The 26,322-nt window shown below is 42.5% G+C and overlaps 1 protein-coding gene across 1 annotated transcript in view; it reads right to left on the bottom strand.

Moving 5' to 3' along the window:
• LOC108510825 (uncharacterized) overlaps positions 1-22,933 on the bottom strand; it is a 28,147-nt gene extending 5,214 nt beyond the window's left edge. The window contains exons 1-4 of the mRNA XM_089929903.1: positions 21,555-22,933; positions 21,194-21,449; positions 20,105-20,999; positions 19,791-19,988 (exon numbers count right to left, since the gene is read on the bottom strand). Of these exons, the coding sequence (XP_089786029.1) occupies positions 19,791-19,988; positions 20,105-20,999; positions 21,194-21,449; positions 21,555-22,933 (2,728 nt within the window). The remainder of the gene's footprint in view (positions 1-19,790; positions 19,989-20,104; positions 21,000-21,193; positions 21,450-21,554) is intronic.
• Between the last annotated feature and the right edge of the window lie 3,389 nt (positions 22,934-26,322).

The following is a 26,322-nucleotide window of genomic DNA, read 5'->3' as shown; positions in this document are numbered from 1 at the left end:
CCTTCCTCTTCTTCTTCTCCTTCTTCTTGCTCTTCTTCTTCTTCTTGCGCTTCTTCTTCTTATCCACCAACTTCATTTTCTACTTCTCCTCCATCTTCTTCCCCTTGTTCTTTCTCTTCTCCTTCTTCTTCGACTTCTTTTTTCTCTTCCCCTTCCTCTCCAACTTCTTCTTGTTCTTCTCCTTCTTCTTCTTCTTCTTCTTCTTCGCCTTCATCATCATCATCTTCTCCTACCTCTTCTTTTTCTACGTCTACTACTTCTTCTCTTTCTTCTTCTTCTTCTTCTCCATCTTCTTCGTCTTCTCCTTCTTCTTCTTCTTCATCTTTTCGCTCTCCACCTTCTTCTTCTTCTTCTTCTTCCTCTTCCTCTTCTTCTTCTCCTTCTTCTTCCTCTTGTAACTTTTCCTCTACTTCTTCCACTTCTTCTTCCTTTCCGTCTTCTCCCACTTCTTCTTACTCTCCCTCTTCTCCTTCTTCTTCTTTTTCCTATTCTTTTTCTTCTACTTCTTCTTCTCCATCTACTTCCTCTTCCTCTTCTGCTTCTTGTTCTTTCACCTCCTCCTTCTCCTCCCACTTCTTCCTATTCCTCCTCTTCTCCTTCCTCTCCTTCTTCCCCATCTTCTTCTTCTCTTCTTCTTCGCCTCCTCCTCCTTCTTCCTCTTGTTCTTTTTCCTCTCTTTCTTCTTCCACTACTTGTTTGTCTTCTCCTGCTTCTCCAACTTCTTCTTTTTCTTCTTCTCCTTCTTCTTCTCCTCCATCATCATCATCATCATCATCATCTTCTTCTTGTAATACTTCAACCTCTTCATCTTCTTCTCCTTCTTCTCCTTCTTCTTCTACTTCTCCTGTCTTAATCTTCTTCTTTCCTTCTCCTTCATCATCTTCTTCTTCTTCTCATCCTTCGTCATCATCTTCAGCTTCTACTTCTTCTTGTCCTCCTCCTTTTTCTTCCTCTTCACCTGCTTCTCATTCCTCTTCTTCCACTTCTCATTATTCTCATTCTTCTACTTCTACTTCTCCCTCTTCTCTTGCTCTTCTTCTTCTTCGCCACCCTCTTCATCTTCTTCTTCTCCTCCATCTTCTTCCCCTTCTTCTTCACCTCCTCCTCCTCCTCATCCTCCTCATCCTTCTCCCTAGTCTGCTCCTTCTCTCGCTTCCCCATCTTCTTCCACTTCTTGTTTTTCTTCTTCCTTCTTCCTTCTTCCTTCTTGTTTTTCTTCTTCCTTCTTCTTCTCCTTCTCTTTCTTCTTCTTCTCCTTCTTCCCATTCCTCTTCTTCTTCTTCTTTTTCTCATTCTTCATCTTCTTCTTCTCCCTCTTCTCCTTCCTCTTCTTCTTCTCCTTCTACTTCTCCCTCTTCTTCTTCTTCTTCTTCTCTTTCTTCCCTCCTCCTCCTGCACCTCCTCATCCATCTTTTTATTCTTCTTCTTCTACTTCTTCTTCCTCTCCTTCTTCTTCTTCTTCTTCTACCCCTCCTCCTCCTTCTCCCTCTCCTCCTCCTTCTCCCTGGTCTGTTCCTTCTTCTTCTTCTCCATCTTCTTCGTCTTCTCCTCCTCCTTCTTCTTCGTGTTCTTCTTGTCACGGCTTCTCGAATCGGGGCTGGACCAGAGGCGGGTCAAGGTATAAACCAGATCGAATCGCTAGACGGGTTCGAGGTCTGACCGTGCTTTCTGGATATTTGGGCAACTTGGAGACCAAATCTGGGCCATAGGATCACCTAGGGAAACGTGTGCAAGATCTAGGAGTACTATCCAAGAGCATGGGGCTGGGGGCATGTGCACCAAGGCATGTATTGGCAAGAATACATGCTGGCTCATCATTAGGAGGAAAGCTGCTGCAACGAGTCTGATTCAGTGTTGTGGGCTTATCTCGAAGCATGGACTGAATTCGAAAAATTGGGATGCATGAAAATGTGTGCCACTAATGGAGGTACATAAGTCTCCAGAAGGCAAGGGACATGTTTAAACACGTTTTCATAACTGAAAGATGTATGGTTAGAAAACGTGGCTGTAACACTGTTCCACGCGTTCTCATGTTGAGGGGCATTTTGGAAACTCTACAGAAGTCCATTCAAAGTGGAAAAGTATCATCTAAAAGAATTTTTCGTTCCGAATCCAACGAATCCAGTTTCGTGGTAGTCCGAGTTCGGTTGGGGTACGAATTTGGCAGTTTCATCTGATTGCGCAGAATCCTGCAGGAATGGAGGTTTTCCTATCTTATCTAGGATTCCCTTCGTACGTGACATTCTTCTTCTTCTTCTCCTTCTCTTTCTTCTTCTTCTCCTTCTTCCCATTCCTCTTCTTCTTCTTATTCTTCTCATTCTTCCTCTTCTTCTTCTCCCTCTTCTCCTTCCTCTTCTTCTTCTCCTTCTACTTCTCCCACTTCTCCTTCCTCTTCTTCTTCTCCTTCTACTTCTCCCACTTCTCCTTCCTCTTCTTCTTCTCCTTCTTCTCGCTCTTCTTCTTCTTCTTGCGCTTCTTCTTCTTATCCACCAACTTCATTTTCTACTTCTCCTCCATCTTCTTCCCCTTGTTCTTTCTCTTCTCCTTCTTCTTCGACTTCTTTTTTCTCTTCCCCTTCCTCTCCAACTTCTTCTTGTTCTTCTCCTTCTTCTTCTTCTTCTTCTTCTTCGCCTTCATCATCATCATCTTGTCACGGCTCCTCGAATCGGGGCTGGACTGGATGCGGATCAAGGTATAAACCAGATCAGGTCGCTGGACGGGTTCGAGGTCTGACGGTGCTCTCTAGAGATTTGGGCAACTTGGAGACCAAATCTGGGCCCTAGGATCACCTAGGGAAACGTGTGCAAGATGTAGGTGGAATACCCAAGAGCATGGGGCCGTGGGACGTGCTCCAAGGCGTGTATTGTTGAGAATACATGTTGGTTCATCATTAGGAGAAAAGCTGCTGCAACGAGACTGATTCAGCGTTGTGGGCTTATCTCGAAGCATGGACTGAATCCGAGAAATTGGGATGCATGGAAATGTGTGCCACTGATGGAGGAACGTGGCATAAGTCTCCAGAAGGCAAGGGACACGTTTTAACTCGTTTTTATAACTGAAAACGTGTATGGTTAGAGGACGTGGCTGTAACGCTGTTTCCACGCGTTTTCACTTTGAGGGGCATTTCGGAAACTCTACAGAAGTCCGTTCAAAGTGAAAAAGGTGCCATCTGGAAGCATTTTTCGTCCTGAATCCAACAAATCTAGTTTCATGGTAATCGGAGTTCGTTTGAGGCATGAACTTGGCGGTTTTATCTGATTGCGCAGAATCCTGCGGGAATGGGGGTTTTCCTATCTTATCTAGAATTCATCCTTCTCTTGTGCATGGAAAGTTGAGTTCGTGAGGGACTTGTAACTGGAGGTTGCTCCTCTATAAGAGGACCCTCAAAGGGAAGGGATGGGTATCCGGTAGAGCTGGGGAGGCCAAGAGAGCTTATTGTAATCAGTTGAGTGGTTATTCAATAAAGTTCTCTTCCCCTACATTTTTTCTTCTCCTTCGTGGTATTTTCTGGTGTTGTGTTTCGCTGCATTATTGTTGTTAGGCGTGACCTAAGTCATAGAGACTAGGTACCCACGCCAGGAAGGCTGATCGGTTATCTTCGATAGACCGAGCCGCACGTTGTTGGGATTCGCTTTGTAATCCCTTCGTTCGTGTCACTTGGCATCAGAGCCATACCAGAAATGAAGGAGACGACCTCTACGGTAACTTCCATGGTGGGAATGGCGGACGCATCATCCTCGACCATGGATCCCAATCCAGCCTCAGGAGGAGGCACGGCGATGGGTGGAGCGCATCCAGTTGATAAATCTCTGTATGGGTTACGTATTGCATCTCCGGTTATCTCCGCCGACAATCGATTACGGAGGTGCGAGGCCCAAATAGCTGAGGTTGAAGGACGGATGGAGGACCTTGAGGGTAGGGACGCAACCCTCCGAGGTGAGATCGCTGCTCAGCTGAACCAGATTTCCTTCGATATGGAGCGGCGCTATAAGGAAGTGCTGCGGCGTAACGAGGAGTTAGAGATCATGGTGAAGGCTCTCCAAAATCAGGTGGTTGGCCTTTTAAAGGAGAGTACCACCACATGCGTATCCTCTTCTCCATTGACAATGGAGGTCGCAAGAGAGGCTACGCGCCCCCTGCACAAGCTTGATGTTCCCAAGCCACAAGAGTTCTGCGGACGACGGTCCGCGAAGGAGGTGGATAACTTTCTTTTCGCCGTGGAGCAATACTTGCAGGTTACCGGCGTGAGGGAGGAAGCCATGAAGGTGAGCACGGCGGCCATGTTCTTGAGGGATGTGGCGATGCTTTGGTGGCGACGTCGGGCCGACGATGTGAAGCTAGGGGCTGTTCCAATCACCACTTGGGTACAGTTCCAAACTGAACTTCAAAAGCAATTCTTCCCCGCGTTCGCTAAGGATGATGCTCGAGCACGACTACGGCAGCTCACGCAAAAGGGCGATGTGCGTGAGTATGTGCGAGAGTTCAGCGAATTGTTGTTGGAGGTACCAGACCTCAGCAACGAGGACTCTCTCTTCACTTTTCTTGACGGGCTCAAACCGTGGGCAAAGATGGAATTGCAGCGAAGAGGAGTCCAGAGTTTGAACGAGGCGATAGCTCAAGCGGAGGCTCTCATCGAGTTCAAGACTCAACCCACAGCTCCCAAAGCCCAAGCATCGAAATAGGGCAAAGGTGGGGGAGCGAAATCGGGTCACAAAGGAGGTACAAAGGGCTCGAATCCGAGCTCCTCGAGTGGAGGGGCTTCCCAAGCGAAGGGCAAAGGGGTGGCGCAAGGTACGAGCACCATCTCATGCTATATTTGCAATGGACCGCACAAGGTGAAGGACTGTCCATTGAGGGGCAAGATAGCAACTATGGCTGTGGAGGAGAAGCAAGAGACCGACCAAAGGATGGGCTCACTCAGTCTCAATGCCCTGAAGGCCAAGGGGCCACGAGGTCTGCTCTATGCACCTATCGGCGCATGGACCGGACGGGTGACAGCGGTGGTCGCCCCGATCGACGACTACGAGGTGGTCATCGGCATGTCTTTGCTTACCCAGCTACAAGCCATGATAAAGCCGGATTCAGATGTGGTGGTGGTCCTGAATCCGAGTGGAGCTTGCGTAGTTCCAGGGAAGCGAGTTAAAGGGACTCCGCAGCGAGTCCTATCGGCGATTCAACTTGCTAAGGGGCTGAGAAGGGGACTTCCAACATATATTGCGTCCCTTCAGGAGGAAGAACTATTGGAAGGAGAGGAGATTCCAGTGCCCATCGAGGGTGTTCTCACTGAATTCGGGGATGTGATGCCCCCCGAGTTACCCAAGCAATTGCCGCCAGAAAGAGAAATCGATCATCGGATTGATTTGGTGCATGGAGCACGTCCACCAGCTCAAGCACCATATAGGATGGCCCCACCTGAACTCCAGGAGCTGAGGAGGCAGCTAACGGAATTGGTGGACAGCGGGTTCATTCGACCTTCGAAGAGTCCGTATGGAGCACCGGTACTTTTTCAGAAGAAGCACGATGGTTCGTTGAGACTCTGCATCGACTACAGGGCCCTCAACAAGCTCACGGTGAAGAACAAGTACCCCATTCCTCGGATTGATGATTTGTTCGATCAACTTGGCAAGGCACGATGGATTTCCAAGTTGGATCTTCGCAGCGGGTACTATCAGGTTCGCGTGGCGGAGAAGGACATTGAGAAGACTGCATGTGTGACAAGGTACGGGAGCTTCGAGTACCTTGTCATGCCTTTCGGCCTCACCAACGCACCAGCAACTTTCTGTGCTTTGATGCAGCATGTACTCCACGACTTCATCGATAAATTCGTGGTAGTATACTTGGATGACATTGTTGTATACAGCCGGGCATTGGATGAGCATGTGGCACACCTGAGGCAAGTCTTCTCTACCCTACGGCAGCACCAACTCTTTGTGAAGAAGGAGAAATGTGTGTTTGCGCAGCAGAGGGTGCCGTTCCTCGGGCACATCATTGGGGATGGAAGGCTCATGATGGATCCCTCAAAAATTTCAGCCATAGCCGAGTGGGAGGTACCTACACGTGTTACACCCTTACGCTCTTTTCTTGGCTTGGCAAATTACTATAGGAGGTTCATCACCGGATATTCGAAGTTATGCGCCCCACTGACGGATTTGTTAAAGAAGGATCGACCATGGCGGTGGTCAAACCAATGTCAGGAGGCATTTGATCGTCTCAAGCAGGCGGTCACGGCGGAGCCGGTCCTCGTGCTACCGGACTTTTCTATTTCTTTTGAAGTCCACACCGATGCATCAGATTTTGCCATTGGAGGGGTGCTCATGCAGGAAGGGCACCCAGTGGCCTACGAGAGTCGGAAGTTGAACGACACCGAGCGCAGGTATACGGTTCATGAAAAGGAGATGACTGCAATTGTGCATTGTCTTCGAACCTGGCGTCATTACCTCCTCGGATCTAAGTTTGTGGTGCGCACGGATAACGTGGCCACAAGCTACTTTCAGACCCAACCAAAACTCACCCCCAAGCAGGCGAGATGGCAGCAGTTTCTGGCTGAATTTGATTTCGACATCGAGTACAAGCCGGGCCGAACTAATTCAGTCCCTGATGCTTTGAGTAGAAAGGCACAGCTGGCTGCAGTCTCTTCCTTTTCCGGACCAGCAAGTAACCTAATGGAGAGGGTCAAGACCGAGATGGAGAAGGATCATTGGGCCACTTCCATGGGTGAACTCATCAAAGACGGCAAGGCGCGCCGTTTCTGGACCGAAGGAGGGCTGATTTTGACACGAGGGCGACGTGTCTATGTGCCTTCAGGTGGAGGGCTGAGGCGCGAGGTGTTGCGAGAACACCATGATTCTATGTGGGCGGGACACCAGGGGGTGCATCGGACCCAAGCTCTCATAGAACATAACTACTATTGGCCGAAGATGCGGGATGACATCGAGGAGTATGTTCGCACTTGTCTACTATGCCAACAAGACAAGGTTGAACATCGACGGCCTGCGGGGTTGTTGGAGCCATTACCTATACCAGAGCGTCCGTGGGAGAGTGTCTCCATGGACTTCATCATAGGACTACCTCTGGCGGATGGGAACAGCTCTATCATGGTAGTGGTGGATCGCTTCTCGAAGTACGGAGTCTTCATTGCAGCACCTACTACTTGCCATGCAGAGGACGTGGCGCGGTTGTTCTTTACATATGTGGTGAAATATTGGGGAATACCGCGGAGTATCGTTTCTGATCGCGATGCTCGCTTCACGGGGAGGTTCTGGACGGAGTTATTTCGGATGCTCGGAACGGAGTTGAAGATGTCCACGGCCTTCCACCCTCAGACCGATGGCCAAACAGAGCGAACCAATGCATTATTGGAGATGTATTTGAGGCACTATGTGAGTGCCAACCAGCGGAATTGGGTGCGACTCTTGGACCAAGCCCAATTCAGCTACAACTTACAGCGATCGGAGTCGACAGGTAAATCACCATTTGAGGTGATTACAGGGCTGCAACCAGACACTCCGAGAAGTATCGCAGCAGACTACATGGGACGTAGTCCGACCGCCTACAGGTTCGTGAGGGATATGAAGGAGGATACAGATTTGGTTCAGGTCTCCTTGTGGAAGGCGACCAAACGAATGAAGAAGTGGGCTGACATAAAGCGGCGGGCAGCTGAATTTCAGGTTGGTGATCGGGTATTGGTGAAGCTTTATCATCACATGAAATTGAAGTCGGGCTACCACAAAAAACTTGTGAGGAGGTATGAAGGTCCCTTCATCATCACACATCGAATTGGAGAGACAGCATACCGATTGTCGCTGCCTTTCAAGCTGAAAGTGCACCCAGTGTTCCACGTGTCCTTGTTGAAACCATTCAAAGAGGACACAACTGACCCTTCTCGGGCTCGAAGCGGGCGAGCTCCAGTGGCCGTACGAGTTCATTAGACCAAGAAGGTTTCTGAAATCAAGGCGGACAGGAAAAAGGGTAACCGTGTGCAATACTTAGTCCGATGGAAAGGATTATCAGATTCAAAAGCAAGCTGGGAATATGGTGACGAACTATGGCAGTTCGAAGACATCATCAACGAGTACCGCCTAGCCTCGTCAGGGGCGACTTCGGCTTAGGTGGGGGAGGGTGTCACGGCTCCTCGAATCGGGGCTGGACCGGACGCGGATCAAGGTATAAACCAGATCAGGTCGCTGGACGGGTTCGAGGTCTAACGGTGCTCTCTAGAGATTTGGGCAACTTGGAGACCAAATCTGGGCCCTAGGATCACCTAGGGAAACGTGTGCAAGATGTAGGTGGAATACCCAAGAGCATGGGGCCGTGGGACGTGCTCCAAGGCGTGTATTGTTGAGAATACATGTTGGTTCATCATTAGGAGAAAAGCTGCTGCAACGAGACTGATTCAGCGTTGTGGGCTTATCTCGAAGCATGGACTGAATCCGAGAAATTGGGATGCATAGAAATGTGTGCCACTGATGGAGGAACGTGGCATAAGTCTCCAGAAGGCAAGGGACACGTTTTAACACGTTTTTATAACTGAAAACGTGTATGGTTAGAGGACGTGGCTGTAACGCTGTTTCCACGCGTTTTCACTTTGAGGGGCATTTCGGGAACTCTACAGAAGTCTGTTTAAAGTGGAAAAGGTGCCATCTGGAAGCATTTTTCGTCTTGAATCCAACGAATCTAGTTTCACGGTAATCGGAGTTCGTTTGAGGTATGAACTTGGCGGTTTTATCTGATTGCGCAGAATCCTGCGGGAATGGGGGTTTTCCTATCTTATCTAGAATTCATCCTTCTCTTGTGCATGGGAAGTTGAGTTCGTGAGGGACTTGTAACTGGAGGTTGCTCCTCTATAAGAGGACCCTCAAAGGGGAGGGATGGGTATCCGGTAGAGCTGGAGAGGCCAAGAGAGCTTATTGTAATCAGTTGAGTGGTTATTCAATAAAGTTCTCTTCCCCTACATTTCTTCTTCTCCTTCGTGGTATTTTCTGGTGTTGTGTTTCGCTGCATTATTGTTGTTAGGCGTGACCTAAGTCATAGAGACTAGGTACCCACGCCAGGAAGGCTGATCGGTTATCTTCGATAGACCGAGCCGCACGTTGTTGGGATTCGCTTTGTAATCCCTTCGTTCGTGTCAATCTTCTCCTTCTCCTACCTCTTCTTTTTCTACGTCTACTACTTCTTCTCTTTCTTCTTCTTCTTCTTCTCCATCTTCTTCGTCTTCTCCTTCTTCTTCTTCTTCATCTTTTCGCTCTCCACCTTCTTCTTCTTCTTCTTCTTCTTCCTCTTCTTCTTCTCCTTCTTCTTCCTCTTGTAACTTTTCCTCTACTTCTTCCACTTCTTCTTCCTTTCCGTCTTCTCCCACTTCTTCTTACTCTCCCTCTTCTCCTTCTTCTTCTTTTTCCTATTCTTTTTCTTCTACTTCTTCTTCTCCATCTACTTCCTCTTCCTCTTCTGCTTCTTGTTCTTTCACCTCCTCCTTCTCCTCCCTCAAAGTTGGTATCAGAGCCAAGTTAGTTCTTGGTTCAGGGAGGAGACTACCGCACGCCGGTAGGCCGGCAAGAACAGGGCTTAGCCTAATGAGAGGCTAAGAGGCGTCTGGCTTGGGAGTGCTAAGGCACTCGAAGGTATATGGTTCTTTCTATGTAGCCTTATTATGCTGCTGAAATAGTATAGGATTCTGCTGAAAGCATGATCTGGTGGCTATGGTCTATCTCGTTTTGAGCTTATGAATCTCCACTATCTGTTATGATGTCCAAGCATGATCTTATATGATAGTTTAATATTCTGTGTCCGAAGGCATCTTATGGTAATAGTTTATCTATCATTGAACGGTATGAACACATCTTCATCCTGAATCCGTCATAAGGATGATTTCAAGTATACTACACTTTCTCTCCTGGGGATAATGTACTTGGATGGGTTGAGGCCGAGAGCGGGAGGGTCAAGAAGTCCGATTGAAGTACCCGTTGGTAAGTCCGCATGGAGGCGGCAGTGAGGGGAAGAGAGGACGATGAAGCCTAAGTCCCCGCAGTGTTCCTCCCCTGGATGGTACATCGCCTGGTGATCGAGGACCGTAGGGTTGGTCATCCATAAGATGGCAGGATTGAAGAGTTGTACATTTCAATGCTAGAATAAAATATTATCATGTTATGCTTCTAAGTTCCATGGGGTTAAATTATCATATTCTGAGCATGCATTTATATCATATATCTGTATAGTAAGATTCAGTGGTTCAAATATAGACTAGAAGATAGCTCCCATATCATATTGCTTTTGTTCAGAATCATACACTATTTGATGATCAGTTAGCATATACATATCTGTTGATAAGGTTAATAGAAAGAAAGCTATATCTTCACTGTGCATGTTCAACTTAGCACTCGCCAAAGAGCCAGTTTATGCCTTGAACCATGGATATGGAATCCATAGACCCAGTTCCTGCCTCCTATGAGGTCTCCCGAAACTCTGCCTCGACCAATGAGGTTACCTATGCGGAAAGCATAGAATATCCAAAATATTTGGATGAATTGAATAATTGGTCAATTCCTAAGGTAAATCCGAGCCATATCTACAAGAAAGGATGGCTGGGTTTAGGTTCTAAGATGATAGTAAAAACTATCGAAAGGACCCTAACTGTCTGTTAAGAAACAGACCCAAACTTTTCAGTTATTAGATGAAAAGGATATTAAGGAATACCGAGAAAAGTATAATTTTATACACATCGGTATGGTCCAGGTTTCATTTAAACCATTAACCTTGCTAGGAATAAACTCTAGCTTTATGTCCATAATAAGGGATGCAAGGAATATGGATTTCCAGACTTCCTTGGCAGCAGCAGTTGAAACTAGTCTCTGCTATGGTCCAGTTTATTTTAACTGTTTCCCAAACTTTAGTCTTTCATTAAAAGACCAAAATCTTTTGAGAGCCTTAGAACTTAAGGTATCTACTCATGGATATAATTTTATTCCAGGGTCAGAAATTATGGCCATTAGTTATAGAATTTACTATAAGATCCTGACCACACTTGCTCCTAGAACTAAGGAGGTAAATCTACCACATGGATTTACCACAGTGGTCCAAACAAATTTAAGGTCATCCCATGTCATGACCAATAAGCTTATCGAATGGAATAAGATAAAATTTCCAGAATCTTGGAAAATGGAAAAAGAAGAACAAACTGAGCCTATACTAAATAAAAGTGTAGATCAGGTAATCCAACATACAGATGGATCTGTAGAAATTATGTTTCATGATAAAGAAACAGGTAGGATCAAGAGATCATTCTCTAGTAGATCCTTTCGCCAACCTAATCTGGTTGATATCCCTAATAGAGCATCAACGTCTCGAATGAGGAATGAAGACATCGAGACAGTTGAAGGAATAGGGATGAGTAGAAATGAAATTCCTTTTGGAATCTACTCCAGAGACAGAGGGAAGGAATCTCCGACCCAATCTGAGATGAGCTTTCATCTATGATTTCTTATAAAATAGGAAGTCATTATAGAAACTCTTAAGTAAAGAGTTTGGGCTTGACAAAAACAAGCCATTTAGACAATGGTATGAAAAGAGATTTTCCCAAAAAGAAAAAGAGTTCTATAAAAAGAAATTCTATAAAGAACTCCAAAGAAACCAGGATATCCAATTTTTTATCCCTTGGTTTTTGATATATTTCTTGAATGAACAAGAAAAGAAATTGACTGTTATACAAAGATCTTGGATAACAGTTCAAGATGAGGTAATAAAAGCCCCATTTCCACCTCAACAGCCGATTAAATTAGAATCGACTGAAGCTAATGCTTATCTAGGATTAAATAAATCAGTCCTAGAACACATAAGGGTAAAAGAACTTAATGAATTAATTAAGTCCCAAAACTACACAAATGTGTACCTAGTTTGTCTTGGAAGCCAGTTATTAGAACTGGAAAACAAAATTGAAAAAATGACAAACAAATTTAAGAGAGAAATTCAAACTTTGAAATCTCTTAAAGAACCCACCAAACAAAAGGAAGCAATTGATCTTCCAATGATACAACCACCAATTAAGGTGGAAGGATTCAAATTGAAAAACCATAATTCTGAATTTTTAGAATTATTGGAAGATAGGTTAAAAACCCTTCACATAGGAATGATAAATCAAAATCATTTCCTAAAGGAAGAAAGATCTCCATATTATGGCTTTGAAAATCAATCAAGCCTAGAAAAGTTGGAACACCAACTAGGAGTATTTAAACTTGATCATCTAGATGAATTATCACAGATTAATCAAGTTAAATATAAGCCGGCAAGAATGGAGCATTATTATTATCAAAGACCTACTCCGGCTGATGTACTCCTTGAGGAAAATCAACCTCATTTCCAGACTTCATTCTCTGGAAAACAAATCTATGAATGGAACATAGATGGTATGAATGACAAACAGATAATTGATGTTATACATAGAATGATGATGTATAGCACTGTTTGTAGAGCCAATGGTAACTCAGACCATCAGATAGCTCAGTTCATAATAACTGGGTTCATAGGCCAACTAAGAGGCTGGTGGCAGCATTATCTTTCTGAGGCTCAAAGAATTGAAATTATGAGCCATCAGAAAATTATTAAAATAGAACCTGATATGGCAGGAACAACAGCTGTCACAGAGCAAGATGCAGTTTATACACTCACTCTTGCCATAGTTCAAAACTGGTTAGGTCATGAAATCTCAGTGACCGATACGATCAAATCATTATTGATCAATCTTAAATGCCCAACCTTAACCCATTTCAGATGGTATAAGGATACTTTCCTTAGCAGAGTCATGCAATTACCGGACTCAAACTCAGAAGGTTGGAAGTCTAAATTTATAGAAGGACTCCCGCATTTATTTGCGGAAAGAATTAAGAGAGTCCTGAGAAATAGAAATAATGGAATTTCTATAAATTATCAACAATATACCTATGGACAACTTATTAATACTTGTGTCCAGGAAGGTCTTGCCTTATGTAATGACTTAAGGTTAAAAAGACAGTTGAAAAAACAGAGGCTCACAGAAAAACATCAACTAGGTGAATTCTGTGACCAATTTGCTTGTGATATAGGAGAGGATACACCACCTATAAAAAAGCATAAACATCGCAAATCGCGAAGGGAAAGGGAAAGAAAGCCCAAACCTCGTAGGAGAAATTTACCTCCTAAAACTAAAACACCTAAGAATGAACTTACGTGTTATACTTGCGGGAAAAAAGGTCATACTTCTAAGTACTGCAAGATAAAGAAACGGATTAATAATCTCAGTTATGATGAAGAGACAAAAGCACAAATAGCAAAAATAGTGCTAGCATCTTCATCAGATCAGGAAATAGATTCTGATATTTCTGATGCAGATGATGAAATAGACACCATCTCATCTTCCTCTTCTTCAGAAAGAGAGGCATGTTGCAGTAGAGCAAGCTGCAAAAATGACTATTGGAAATCCATAGTCGAAATGAACAATATAAATGTTCTATCCAGAGAGCAAGAACATATTCTTGAACTCCTTGATCAAATTAAGGATTTAGATGCAAGGAAGACTTTGCTCGAGTTCTTAATAGAAAAGAACCCGAATAATACAGAAATAGGGCCTAAAATCCCTACTTACACATACCAATTGAGTGAAGTCATGAATCGATTTTACTCATCCCAAATCAGGGAAAAACCTGTTTCAACAAATGAATTGAAACAGAAAATTGAAGAGTTAGAAATGGATATAGCTCTTTTAAAATCTGAAAATAATCAGATTAAGTCTCGAATCACAGACTTAGAAAATTCCCAAAAATCTTTAAAAGGGAAAAGTGTAATCAATGAAGAAGAAAATATATCTTCTCAAGATGTACACTTATTGCAAAGGGTAATCACCCCGAAATGGTATGTCAATATTAAAATAAAGGTTAATAAACTTGTCATACCAAATATTATTGCTCGGATAGATTCTGGAGCAGATTTTAATTGTATCAAAGAGGGAATTATCCCTAAGACTTATCTGGTTAAAACAACCCAATCAGCTACTATAGCAGAAGGAACCAGATTAAGTATATCCAATCAATTGTTGGATGCATATATTATTACAGAGGAAACAAAGATGAAAACATCCTTTGTAATAATAGAAAATTTGACACATAATGTCATTCTAGGAACACCTTTCCTAGACCAAATTATGCCTATCAATAAGATAGATTATACAGGAATAATGTTCCAAAAAAGGGGCAAACAAATTAGGCTTCCCTTTGTGAACCCAAATTATGAGGTTATTAAACAGATAATGGTGCATCTTAATGAAAAGGTGAAATTATCGCAACCACAAGAAATTCTTGATGCAGGAACAGCCAACAATGCTAGCTGCAGTCAACCACAGCACCAAGCTCTGGTAAGAAAGGGGAAACACCCCGAGGTAAATTGCTTGCCTGATTATGCATCAATAATAGATGCTATAGAGTATTATAAATATTATAATACTGGATTTGAAAATAGTCCTCCCTAACCTGTCTGTCATGCAGGAACAAGATCAGGACAGAAAATTTTATCTGCTTGATAAATCAGGGGACGCAGTGCTAATAGCACTTCCCACTTGTGATAACAGGGGACGCAGTGCTGATGCACTTCCCGAAACATTGGGAATTATCCCCAAGGGACGCAGTGAGGAAGCACTTCTCATAATATGAGACGCAGTGCTGATGCACTTCCCGAAATACTGGGAATAATCCTACGGGACGCAGTGAGGAAGCACTTCCCACTTTTGGCATTCTGTTTGGAAGAATAGCCTTGATAGCAAATTGCTATATTGCAATTAATTCATTGCAACCAACTTTGTTCTTAGCCAGGAACAAAGGGAGTATTATTACTCGTTCTCAGAGAAGTATTCTGGGAGGTTATTGAACCAATATCATGATGAAGGCTATCTGAATGATAGAAGGTTCATAGAGTTAAAAAATAAATTAACTCCTTGGCAACAGATTGGTAATAACCAATTCTGGTTAAAAGAAGCTAATAAGCTCTATAGCTATAAAAGACGTTAATAAGCGCTATAGCTATTCTTCATCAAGTCTTGCAGAAGAAGGAATCGCTTCAGACCAAGACAAGTCCAGAGAAGATACTCTGAACAAAGCTGGATCGGATCAGATCAGCAGTGCTCGCCCGTGAAGCCAGCACGAAGAAGGACGTCCTCCATCCAACAGGAGGAATCACCTTTGCAGGGTGGCTCAGCCCGAGGCCACTTTACATCACATCGATGCTTTCCTTCAGGCGGAAGGAATCCATTCCCTGAGGAAAGATGCTTTCTTGACCAGCAAGAAATAGCTTTTGGCAGGAAAGATGCTTTCTTGGCAGCGAAGGAATCTACTTTCGGCAGAAAGCAACACAGACCAATGTCACGTCACTCTGACGGATGGCATCTCCACCAGCAGAGGACAAGAAAAGGACGTACGAAGGAATCAGCTTTCGGCGGACCAAAGACACTGTGCAATAAAGCACTTTTGTAAAAGCAGTACTGTTTACTGCTTGCTTTTTACTGTTGAGTCCTTTCGGTCTTTCTTTTCCTTTTCTTTATGTCGTGTCATTCTTTATTGTTTTGTCTGTCGTCCACGTGAGGAGACAGTCTGACCCCGGACTCCAAAATGAATTGGAATCCAATGTAACTCCAGGTCTATTTAAGGCAACGACTACTCGCATTTGGGTAGGAGGAACCTTAGACAGCCCCTTGAAGTAATAAGAAAATCTCTTTTGCTTCCGTCTCGGTTCTTTGCTTCTTGCCTCTCTCCTTCCTTTCCCCCGCTTCCGCTCCGAGGGACTCGCGCCCCCTCAAAGAAAAGGGATAAGTACAATGGGATTCAAGATCAAAAAAAATTAGTAATAGAATATGGATGGATAAAAATATTATCCATTTTTTTTGGATCGGATTTGGCGGCATGGCCAAGTGGTAAGGCGGGGGACTGCAAATCCTTTATCCCCAGTTCAAATCTGATCCAACCCGTAGGAATCAATAGAAAAGGCAAATCCCCTATGATACACCAGATCCGGCTCGGTTATTGATAGAGTGAATAGATCTGCCATTTCTTGAAATCTCCTACCTCTTCTTTTTCTACGTCTACTACTTCTTCTCTTTCTTCTTCTTCTTCTTCTCCATCTTCTTCGTCTTCTCCTTCTTCTTCTTCTTCATCTTTTCGCTCTCCACCTTCTTCTTCTTCTTCTTCTTCTTCCTCTTCTTCTTCTCCTTCTTCTTCCTCTTGTAACTTTTCCTCTACTTCTTCCACTTCTTCTTCCTTTCCGTCTTCTCCCACTTCTTCTTACTCTCCCTCTTCTCCTTCTTCTTCTTTTTCCTATTCTTTTTCTTCTACTTCTTCTTCTCCATCTACTTCCTCTTCCTCTTCTGCTTCTTGTTCTTTCACCTCCTCCTTCTCCTCCCACTTCTTCCTATTCCTCCTCTTCTCCTTCCTCTCCTTCTTCCCCATCTTCTTCTTCTCTTCTTCTTCGCCTCCTCCTCCTTCTTCCTCTTGTTCTTTTTCTTCTCTTTCTTCTTCCACTACTTGTTTGTCTTCTCATGCTTCTCCAACTTCTTCTTTTTCTTCTTCTTCTCCTTCTTCTTCTCCTCCATCATCATCATCATCATCATCATCATCTTCTTCTAATACTTCAACCTCTTCATCTTCTTCTCCTTCTTCTTCTACTTCTCCTGTCTTAATCTTCTTCTTTCCTTCTCCTTCATCATCTTCTTCTTCTTCTCATCCTTCGTCATCATCTTCAGCTTCTACTTCTTCTTGTCCTCCTCCTTTTTCTTCCTCTTCACCTGCTTCTCATTCCTCTTCTTCCACTTCTCATTATTCTCATTCTTCTACTTCTACTTCTCCCTCTTCTCTTGCTCTTCTTCTTCTTCGCCACCCTCTTCATCTTCTTCTTCTCCTCCATCTTCTTCCCCTTCTTCTTCACCTCCTCCTCCTCCTCATCCTCCTCATCCTTCTCCCTAGTCTGCTCCTTCTCTCGCTTCCCCATCTTCTTCCACTTCTTGTTTTTCTTCTTCCTTCTTCCATCTTCCTTCTTGTTTTTCTTCTTCCTTCTTCTTCTCCTTCTCTTTCTTCTTCTTCTCCTTCTTCCCATTCCTCTTCTTCTTCTTCTTTTTCTCATTCTTCATCTTCTTCTTCTCCCTCTTCTCCTTCCTCTTCTTCTTCTCCTTCTACTTCTCCCTCTTCTTCTTCTTCTTCTCTTTCTTCCCTCCTCCTCCTGCACCTCCTCATCCATCTTTTTATTCTCCTTCTTCTACTTCTTCTTCCTCTCCTTCTTCTTCTTCTTCTTCTTCTTCTTCTGCCCCTCCTCCTCCTTCTCCCTCTCCTCCTCCTTCTCCCTGGTCTGTTCCTTCTTCTTCTTCTCCATCTTCTTCGTCTTCTCCTCCTCCTTCTTCTTCGTGTTCTTCTTGTCACGGCTTCTCGAATCGGGGCTGGACCAGAGGCGGGTCAAGGTATAAACCAGATCGGATCGCTGGACGGGTTCGAGGTCTGACCGTGCTTTCTGGAGATTTGGGCAACTTGGAGACCAAATCTGGGCCATAGGATCACCTGGGGAAACGTGTGCAAGATCTAGGAGTACTATCCAAGAGCATAGGGCTGGGGGCATGTGCACCAAGGCATGTATTGGCAAGAATACATGCTGGCTCATCATTAGGAGGAAAGCTGCTGCAACGAGTCTGATTCAGTGTTGTGGGCTTATCTCGAAGCATGGACTGAATTCGGAAAATTGGGATGCATGAAAATGTGTGCCACTAATGGAGGTACATAAGTCTCCAGAAGGCAAGGGACATGTTTAAACACGTTTTCATAACTGAAAGATGTATGGTTAGAAAACGTGGCTGTAACACTGTTCCACGCGTTCTCATGTTGAGGGGCATTTCGGAAACTCTACAGAAGTCCATTCAAAGTGGAAAAGTATCATCTAAAAGAATTTTTCGTTCCGAATCCAACGAATCCAGTTTCGTGGTAGTCCGAGTTCGGTTGGGGTACGAATTTGGCAGTTTCATCTGATTGCGCAAAATTCTGCAGGAATGGAGGTTTTCCTATCTTATCTAGGATTCCCTTCGTACGTGACATTCTTCTTCTTCTTCTCCTTCTCTTTCTTCTTCTTCTCCTTCTTCCCATTCCTCTTCTTCTTCTTATTCTTCTCATTCTTCCTCTTCTTCTTCTCCCTCTTCTCCTTCCTCTTCTTCTTCTCCTTCTACTTCTCCCACTTCTCCTTCCTCTTCTTCTTCTCCTTCTTCTCGCTCTTCTTCTTCTTCTTGCGCTTCTTCTTCTTATCCACCATCTTCATTTTCTACTTCTCCTCCATCTTCTTCCCCTTGTTCTTTCTCTTCTCCTTCTTCTTCGACTTCTTTTTTCTCTTCCCCTTCCTCTCCAACTTCTTCTTGTTCTTCTCCTTCTTCTTCTTCTTCTTCTTCTTCGCCTTCATCATCATCATCTTCTCCTTCTCCTACCTCTTCTTTTTCTACGTCTACTACTTCTTCTCTTTCTTCTTCTTCTTCTTCTCCATCTTCTTCGTCTTCTCCTTCTTCTTCTTCTTCATCTTTTCGCTCTCCACCTTCTTCTTCTTCTTCTTCTTCTTCCTCTTCTTCTTCTCCTTCTTCTTCCTCTTGTAACTTTTCCTCTACTTCTTCCACTTCTTCTTCCTTTCCGTCTTCTCCCACTTCTTCTTACTCTCCCTCTTCTCCTTCTTCTTCTTTTTCCTATTCTTTTTCTTCTACTTCTTCTTCTCCATCTACTTCCTCTTCCTCTTCTGCTTCTTGTTCTTTCACCTCCTCCTTCTCCTCCCACTTCTTCCTATTCCTCCTCTTCTCCTTCCTCTCCTTCTTCCCCATCTTCTTCTTCTCTTCTTCTTCGCCTCCTCCTCCTTCTTCCTCTTGTTCTTTTTCTTCTCTTTCTTCTTCCACTACTTGTTTGTCTTCTCCTGCTTCTCCAACTTCTTCTTTTTCTTCTTCTTCTCCTTCTTCTTCTCCTCCATCATCATCATCATCATCATCATCTTCTTGTAATACTTCAACCTCTTCATCTTCTTCTCCTTCTTCTCCTTCTTCTTCTACTTCTCCTGTCTTAATCTTCTTCTTTCCTTCTCCTTCATCATCTTCTTCTTCTTCTCATCCTTCGTCATCAATTCAGCAATATGAACGGCATCATCAGTTTTATGACAAGGGATAAAATGCGCCATTTTAGAAAATCGGTCTACAATAAAAATTGAATCTTTTCCCCTTCTAGTTCTAGGTAAACCTAAAACAAAATCCATAGAAACATCAGTCCAAGGGTGACTAGGAATAGGTAAAGCTTTATATAATCCATGAGGCTTCACTCTTGATTTGGCCTTTTTGCAAGTGACACATCTGTTGCAAATTCTGTGAACATCTCTTTTCATGTGAGGCCAAAAGAAATGTTCTTTCAAAATTTCCAGAGTTTTAAAAATACCAAAATGTCCCATTAATCCTCCCTCATGAGACTCCCTGACAAGAAGCTCACGTAAAGAACACTTCGGAACGCAAAGCTTATTTTTCCGAAATAAGTACCCATCTTGCTTGTAAAATTTTTCAAAAGGTTTTGTTTCACAAGCTTCAAAAACTGTTGAAAACTCAGAATCTTGTGGGTACAACTCCTTGATATGTTCAAACCCCAAAAACTTTGCTGAAAGAGTAGATAGAAGAATATACCTTCTTGATAACGCATCAGCAACAATATTATTTTTACCTTGCTTGTATTGGACAACATATGGGAACATCTCAATAAACTCAACCCAACGAGCATGCCTTCGATTAAGCTTACCTTGGCTCTTCAAATGCTTCAAAGATTCATGATCGGTGTGAATAACAAACTCCTTTGACCATAGGTAGTGTTGCCACGTCTCTAATGCTCTCACCAATGCATAGAGTTCTTTGTCATAGGTGGAGTAGTTCAAGGCAGCTCCGCTCAACTTCTCACTAAAGTAAGCCAAGGGTCTCTTATCTTGTATTAGGACAGCACCTATACCAATACCAGAAGCATCATTTCAAAAGTTTTAGAGAAATCTGGTAAAAGTAATAAAGGGGCAGAACTTAGCTTTTCTTTCAAAGTGTTGAATGCTTTCTCTTGTGCTTCACCCCATTTGAATTCAACACTTTTCTTGATGATTTCTGTCAATGGAGCAGCTATAGTGCTAAAGTTTGGAACAAACCTTCGGTAGAATCCCGCCAAGCCATGGAAGCTCCTAACTTCAGTGATGGTAGTTGGTGTAGGCCAGTCTTTGATTGCCTTTACCTTCTCTTCATCAACTTCTACACCTCTAGTACTTACAACAAAGCCAAGAAATACAACTTTGTCCAAACAAAATGTACACTTCTTAAGGTTAGCATACAATTGCTCTTTTCTTAGCTCAAATAAAATATTCTTTAAATGCCCTAAGTGTTCATGCAAGTTCTTGCTGTAAATCAATATGTCATCAAAGTAGACAACCACAAATTTTCCAATAAACTTCCGCAAGACATGATTCATTAAGCGCATAAAAGTGCTGGGTGCATTAGTTAATCCAAAGGGCATAACTAACCACTCATAAAGTCCATGTTTTGTTTTAAAAGCAGTTTTCCACTCATCTCCCTCTTTCATTCGAATTTGATGATATCCAGATTTCAAATCAATTTTAGAAAAGATAGTGGAACCATGGAGTTCATCAAGCATGTCATCAAGACGGGGAATAGGATAATAATACTTTACCGTTATTTTGTTGATAGTACGGCAGTCAATGCACATCCTCCAAGTTCCATCTTTCTTGGAAACTAGCAAAACTGGAACAGCACATGGGCTCATGCTCTCTCTAACATGACCTTTGTTCATCAACTTTTCAACTTGTCTTCGCAATTCTTTTGCTTCTTCGGGGCTGCATCTATAAGCTGGTCTATTTGGAATTTGGGCACCCGGAACTAGGTCAATTTGATGTTCAATGCCTCTAATTGGTGGCAATCCTGGTGGCATCTCTTCTGGAAAAACATCTTGAAATTCCTGTAAAAGAGATATGGCAGTACTAGGCAAAGAATCATCAAGGTTAGTTGTTGAGAGATAAGCTTCCTTATACAAGATCAACATCATTGGCTTCTGTGAAACCATAGCTCTCTTAATCTCTCTTTCTTTTGTATAGAAATTCACTTTTTTTTTTCTTTCTTTTTCTCACTTTTCTTATCAGATTCTTTACTCACAATTTCTTTTGAACTCTCATTTTCATCCTTACTTTGTTTAGCACTGGTTGCTACAGATTTCTTGATTTGATTTTGCTCTTCAAGAACTTGATGAGGGGGTAAAGGAGCCAAAGTGATGTTTCTGCCATTCTTGGTAAAGCTGTACTTATTTTTGTAACCATCATGGAGGGTACGCCTATCAAATTGCCAAGGTCTTCCAAGCAATATGTGACTTGCTTGCATTGGAACCACATCACAGAGGACTTCATCAGAATATCTTCCAATGGAAAAAGATAGAAGTACCTATTTTGTGACTTTTAATTCTCCACTATCATTAAGCCATTGAAGTCGATATGGATGAGGGTGCTTTTGAGTCTTCAACCCTAGCTTGTCCACCATCAGCTTGCTTGCCACATTCACACAACTTCCACCATCAATTATCAAACCACAAACTCTTTCATTGACATGGCAGCGAGTGTAAAAGATATTCTCACGTTGTTGTTCATCATTGTCTGTTTGAGCTTGAACATGGAGGGCTCTAAGAACAACTAAGGCTTGACCAACAACAGCCTGCTCTATATCACTAGCATCTTCAAGTTGTGGCATAGACTCTTTATCATTTTCTTCTTCAGAAACAATATCCCCATTATCTAGCAAGATCATGGTTCTCTTGTTTGGGCATTGAGAAGAAATATGACCAAAGCCTTGACATCGGAAGCATTTAATATCACGATTTTTTTGAGTTTGGTTGGAAGAAGTACCTTTTTCAGATTGTTTGGTCATAGTTTTTTCTTCTTTAGGACTAGAAGTAGGATTTTCTTCTTGTTTTGGAGTAGGACTCCATTTGGACTTCCAATTAGATGAACCAGCAGCTTCATGCTTGGATGATGATCTTCGTCCTCTTTTAAGTTGCCTCTCAACTTTCATAGCCATGTGGACCACATCTTCAATTTCCACATAATGTTGTAGTTCCACAACATTCGCAATCTCACGATTGAGACCACAAATGAATCTAGCCATTGTTGCCTCTCTATCTTCTTCAACATTGGCACGAATCATGGTTATTTCCATCTCCTTATGGTATTCTTCAATAGATTTTGTTCCCTGTTTAAGACTTTGCAACTTCAAATGTAAGTCTCTATAATAGTGTGAAGGAACAAACCTTCTCCTCATGGTAGCTTTCATGTCATCCCAATTATCAATTGGAATCTCTCGGTTTCTTTTTCGACTTAGAACCAATTGGTCCCACCAAACAATTGCATAGTCAGTAAAAGAAACAGCTGCAAGCTTAACTTTCTTTTCCTCCGAATAGTTATGACAATCGAAAACAAGTTCCACTTTTCTTTCCCATTCAATGTAAGCATCAGGATCATTTTTACCTTGAAAAGGTGGGAGAGAAAGTTTAATCGAACCTGTGTTGCGATCGACAACATCTCTATTTTGATGCATGTGCTGGCGATGTCGTCTTGGTCTATGATCTCTTTGTCTTCGTATGGAAGCTAGGGAGGTTTCATCATCAAATTCTTCATTTTCACCTTCATAAGTATCAACATGATCAGCTGGAGGAATGGAGGGACGCCTATTTTGCCTTCTCCCTCGTGGCATAGTGCCTTGCTGTATTTGATTCACTTGTTGGTCATTATGATCTAATCGTTCTCGGATTTCTTCAAGTTGGGCATTCATCCGCTGGAATTGTTGTTGCAGAGCTTGAATGTTCAATTTGGTGTCTATTGGTGCTTCCTCACTTCCGCCTTGAGACATGTTGTAAAAATGGAAAGAACCTCACCACTCCCTCACGTGTTTCACTCAAATATATTTCACTCAATCACTCGTCTTTGCACACAATGATTTGGCTTTTTCCCTCTGATGATCTCACACACTCTTGCCTTTTACCACTCAATTTTCTCTTAAAAGTTCTTGAGAAAACTAAGGTAAATTTCAAAGCAAAGCAAATGAAAAACCAACACACTTAAAAATACAGATTTTTGAGGGGAGTCAATATGGAAGCAACAAGTGTGAAGAGTTTAGGAACATAAATGATGGGAAGAAATGGATATGAAAAGAAAAGCAAAGAATATGAAAAGAAAGCAAATGGACATGAAAAGTTGAATGATGGATATATAGAGATGAAATATGAGAAATAGATGATAATAAAAGGCAAACTTCTCCTTCTTTTTTCTTTCAAAACATTTAACCTTCTAACTCCTTTTGATCTCCCTTTTTTTTGTTTTTTTTTTCTTTTCTTCTTTTTTTTTTTTACAACTTCAGTCTCCTCTTTTTATGTTTTTCTTTCAATAATAGAACCAACAGCAATATCAACAAAGATGAAGCACGAAAAGAAATGGTAGAGAATAGAAATGAAATGGTTATGGATGAAATGATATCAAACGATGCAAAAGGATGAAAAAAATATAAATGAGAGAATATAAAAGCAAATAAGGGATAGGTAACCTGATTGGAAACCTTGGCTCTGATACCAAATGATGCAAACCTCAACGAACCTGCCGTGAGACCCAACAACAAAAGTTTGGAAAATCAATTCCCAGATCGTCCAAAAAGGTTAAAAGGAAAGGAATATAGACCCCGTTGCTATAAAGAGCAAGAAACCTATATTATCAAAGGATTAGGAATATTGACCCCATGACTATAGAGAGTCAGAAACCAATATTATCAAGGGTTGGAGGTTCAAGTGGTTGTACTTGAAACTACCGTAAGTTCTACACAAGAACAATAGAGAGAAAATTCTCACAAAAAGATTATATTTCGGAATTGCTTGATTACAAGTGAAAACACCAAGTATTTATAGGCAAAACAAGCCTTGGGTGCATTGAACCAACTAAAAAAAACATTAAATGAAAGTTGGTGAAGATGAAAGGAATACTACTTAAAGTCTTGGCAGCAATTAATTAACCTTGGGAAGTTGCAGCAAAACTTCCAACAATTTTGACTAGGTTCATCCTTCATTTGCAAGCCTCAAAAATGTCCTTCAGCCTTCCAAAAGCCTATGATAAATGCACCATAAAGAGGAGTCCGAATTTGAAAGGATTAGACTCTTCTTTTCCATGTTTAAATAATTAATTGGGCTGGATATTGTCGAAATGGACTTGCCACATATTAACCATCTTCAAGTCCAAATCTTCATGTGGACTAGAACCTTCTCCTTGGGCTTGAGTTAATAAAGTTTGGACAGCTTCTTGAAGTTTCTTGGCCCGAGCTCTTGTGATTGGCCCAATTGGAATCTCCACATCATCTTGAGCATCTTCTTTGTCCTTATCAAAGTCCTTGAGCTGGATCATATCACCCTTCCTCTCCAACTTCTTCTTGTTCTTCTCAATCTTCTTCTTCTTCTCCTTCATCATCATCAACTTCTCCTTCTTCTCCTACCTCTTCTTTTTCTACGTCTACTACTTCTTCTCTTTCTTCTTCTACTTCTTCTCCATCTTCTTCGTCTTCTCCTTCTTCTTCTTCTTCATCTTTTTGCTCTCCACCTTGTTCTTCTTCTTCCTCTTCTTCTTCTTCCTCTTCCTCTTCTTCCTCTTCCTCTTCTCCTTCTTCTTCCTCTTGTTCCTTTTCCTCTACTTCTTCCACTTCTTTTTCTTCTCCTTCTTCTTCCTTTCCGTCTTCTCCCACTTCTTCTTATTCTCCCTCTTCTCCTTCTTCTTCTTTTTCCTATTCTTTTTCTTCTACTTCTTCTTCTCCATCTACTTCCTCTTCCTCTTCTTCTTCTTGTTCTTTCACCTCCTCCTTCTCCCACTTCTTCCTATTCCTCCTCTTCTCCTTCCTCTCCTTCTTCCCCATCTTCTTCTTCTTCTTCTTCTTCGCCTCCTACTCCTTCTTCCTCTTGTTCTTTTTCTTCTCTTTCTTCTTCCACTACTTGTTTGTCTTCTCCTGCTTCTCCAACTTCTTCTTTTTCTTCTTCTTCTCCTCCATCATCATCATCATCATCATCTTCTTCTTCTTGTAATACTTCAACCTCTTCATCTTCTTCTCCTTCTTCTCCTTCTTCTTCTACTTCTCCTATCTTAATCTTCTTCTTTCCTTCTCCTTCATCATCTTCTTCTTCTTCTCATCCTTCATCATCATCTTCAGCTTCTACTTCTTCTTGTCCTCCTTCTTTTTCTCTTCACCTGCTTCTCATCCCTCTTCTTCCACTTCTCATTATTCTCATTCTTCTACTTCTACTTCTCCCTCTTCTCTTGCTGTTCTTCTTCTTTGCCACCCTCTTCATCTTCTTCTTCTTCTCCATCTTCTTCCCCTTCTTCTTCACCTCCTCCTCCTCCTCATCCTCCTCATCCTTCTCCCTAGTCTGCTCCTTCTCTCGCTTCCCCATCTTCTTCCACTTCTTGTTTTTCTTCTTCCTTCTTCTTCTCCTTCTTCTTCCACTTCTTCTTTCTCTTCTCCTTCTCCTACCACACTTTTTTTCTTCTCCTTCTTCCACATCTTCTTCTTCTCCTTCCTCTTCTTCTTCTCCTTCTTCTTCTCCCTCTTCTTCTTCTTCTCCTTCTTCTTCTTCTCCCTCTTCTTCTTCTTCTTCTCTTTCTTCTCCTCCTCCTCCGCCACCTCCTCATGCTTCTTCTTCTTCTCCCTCTTCTCCTCCTCCTCCTTCTTCTCCTTCTTTTTCTTCTTCTCCTTTTCCTTCTTCTTCTTCTGCTTCTCCTCCTCCTCCTTCACCCCGGTCTGTTCCTTCTTCTTCTTCTCCATCTTCTCCTTCTTCTTCTCCTCCACATCATCATCTTTTTCTTCTTCTCCTTCTTCTTCTTCTTGTACAACTTCTTCCTCCTCTTCATCTTCTTCTCCTTCTTCTCCTTCTTCTTCTACTTCTGCTATCCTAATCTTCTTATTCTTCCCCTTCTTCTCATCCTTCCTCATCATCCTCATCTTCTTCTCCTTCTCTTTCTTCTTCTTCTCCTTCTTTTTCTTCTTCTTCTCACTCTTCTCATTCTTTTTCTTCTTCTTCTCCCTCTTGTCCTTCCTCTTCTTCTTCTCCAACTTCTTCTCCCTCTTCGTCTTCTTCTTCTCCACCATCTTCATCTTCTTCTTCTCCTCCATCCTGTTCTCCTACTTCTTCAACTTTTTGTTTCTCTTCCCCTTCTCCAATATCTTCTTGTTCTTCTCCTTCTTCTTCTTCTCCTTCTTTTTCTTCTTCTTCT

Source organism: Phoenix dactylifera, chromosome 3, assembly GCF_051530095.1.
Source record: "Phoenix dactylifera cultivar Ajwa chromosome 3, Ajwa_hap1_PhDact_Kaust_v1.1, whole genome shotgun sequence".
In the NCBI taxonomy this organism is placed as follows: domain Eukaryota; kingdom Viridiplantae; phylum Streptophyta; class Magnoliopsida; order Arecales; family Arecaceae; genus Phoenix; species Phoenix dactylifera.
Note: the sequence above shows the minus strand (reverse complement) of the source record. Positions and strands in the feature narration are given on the sequence as shown.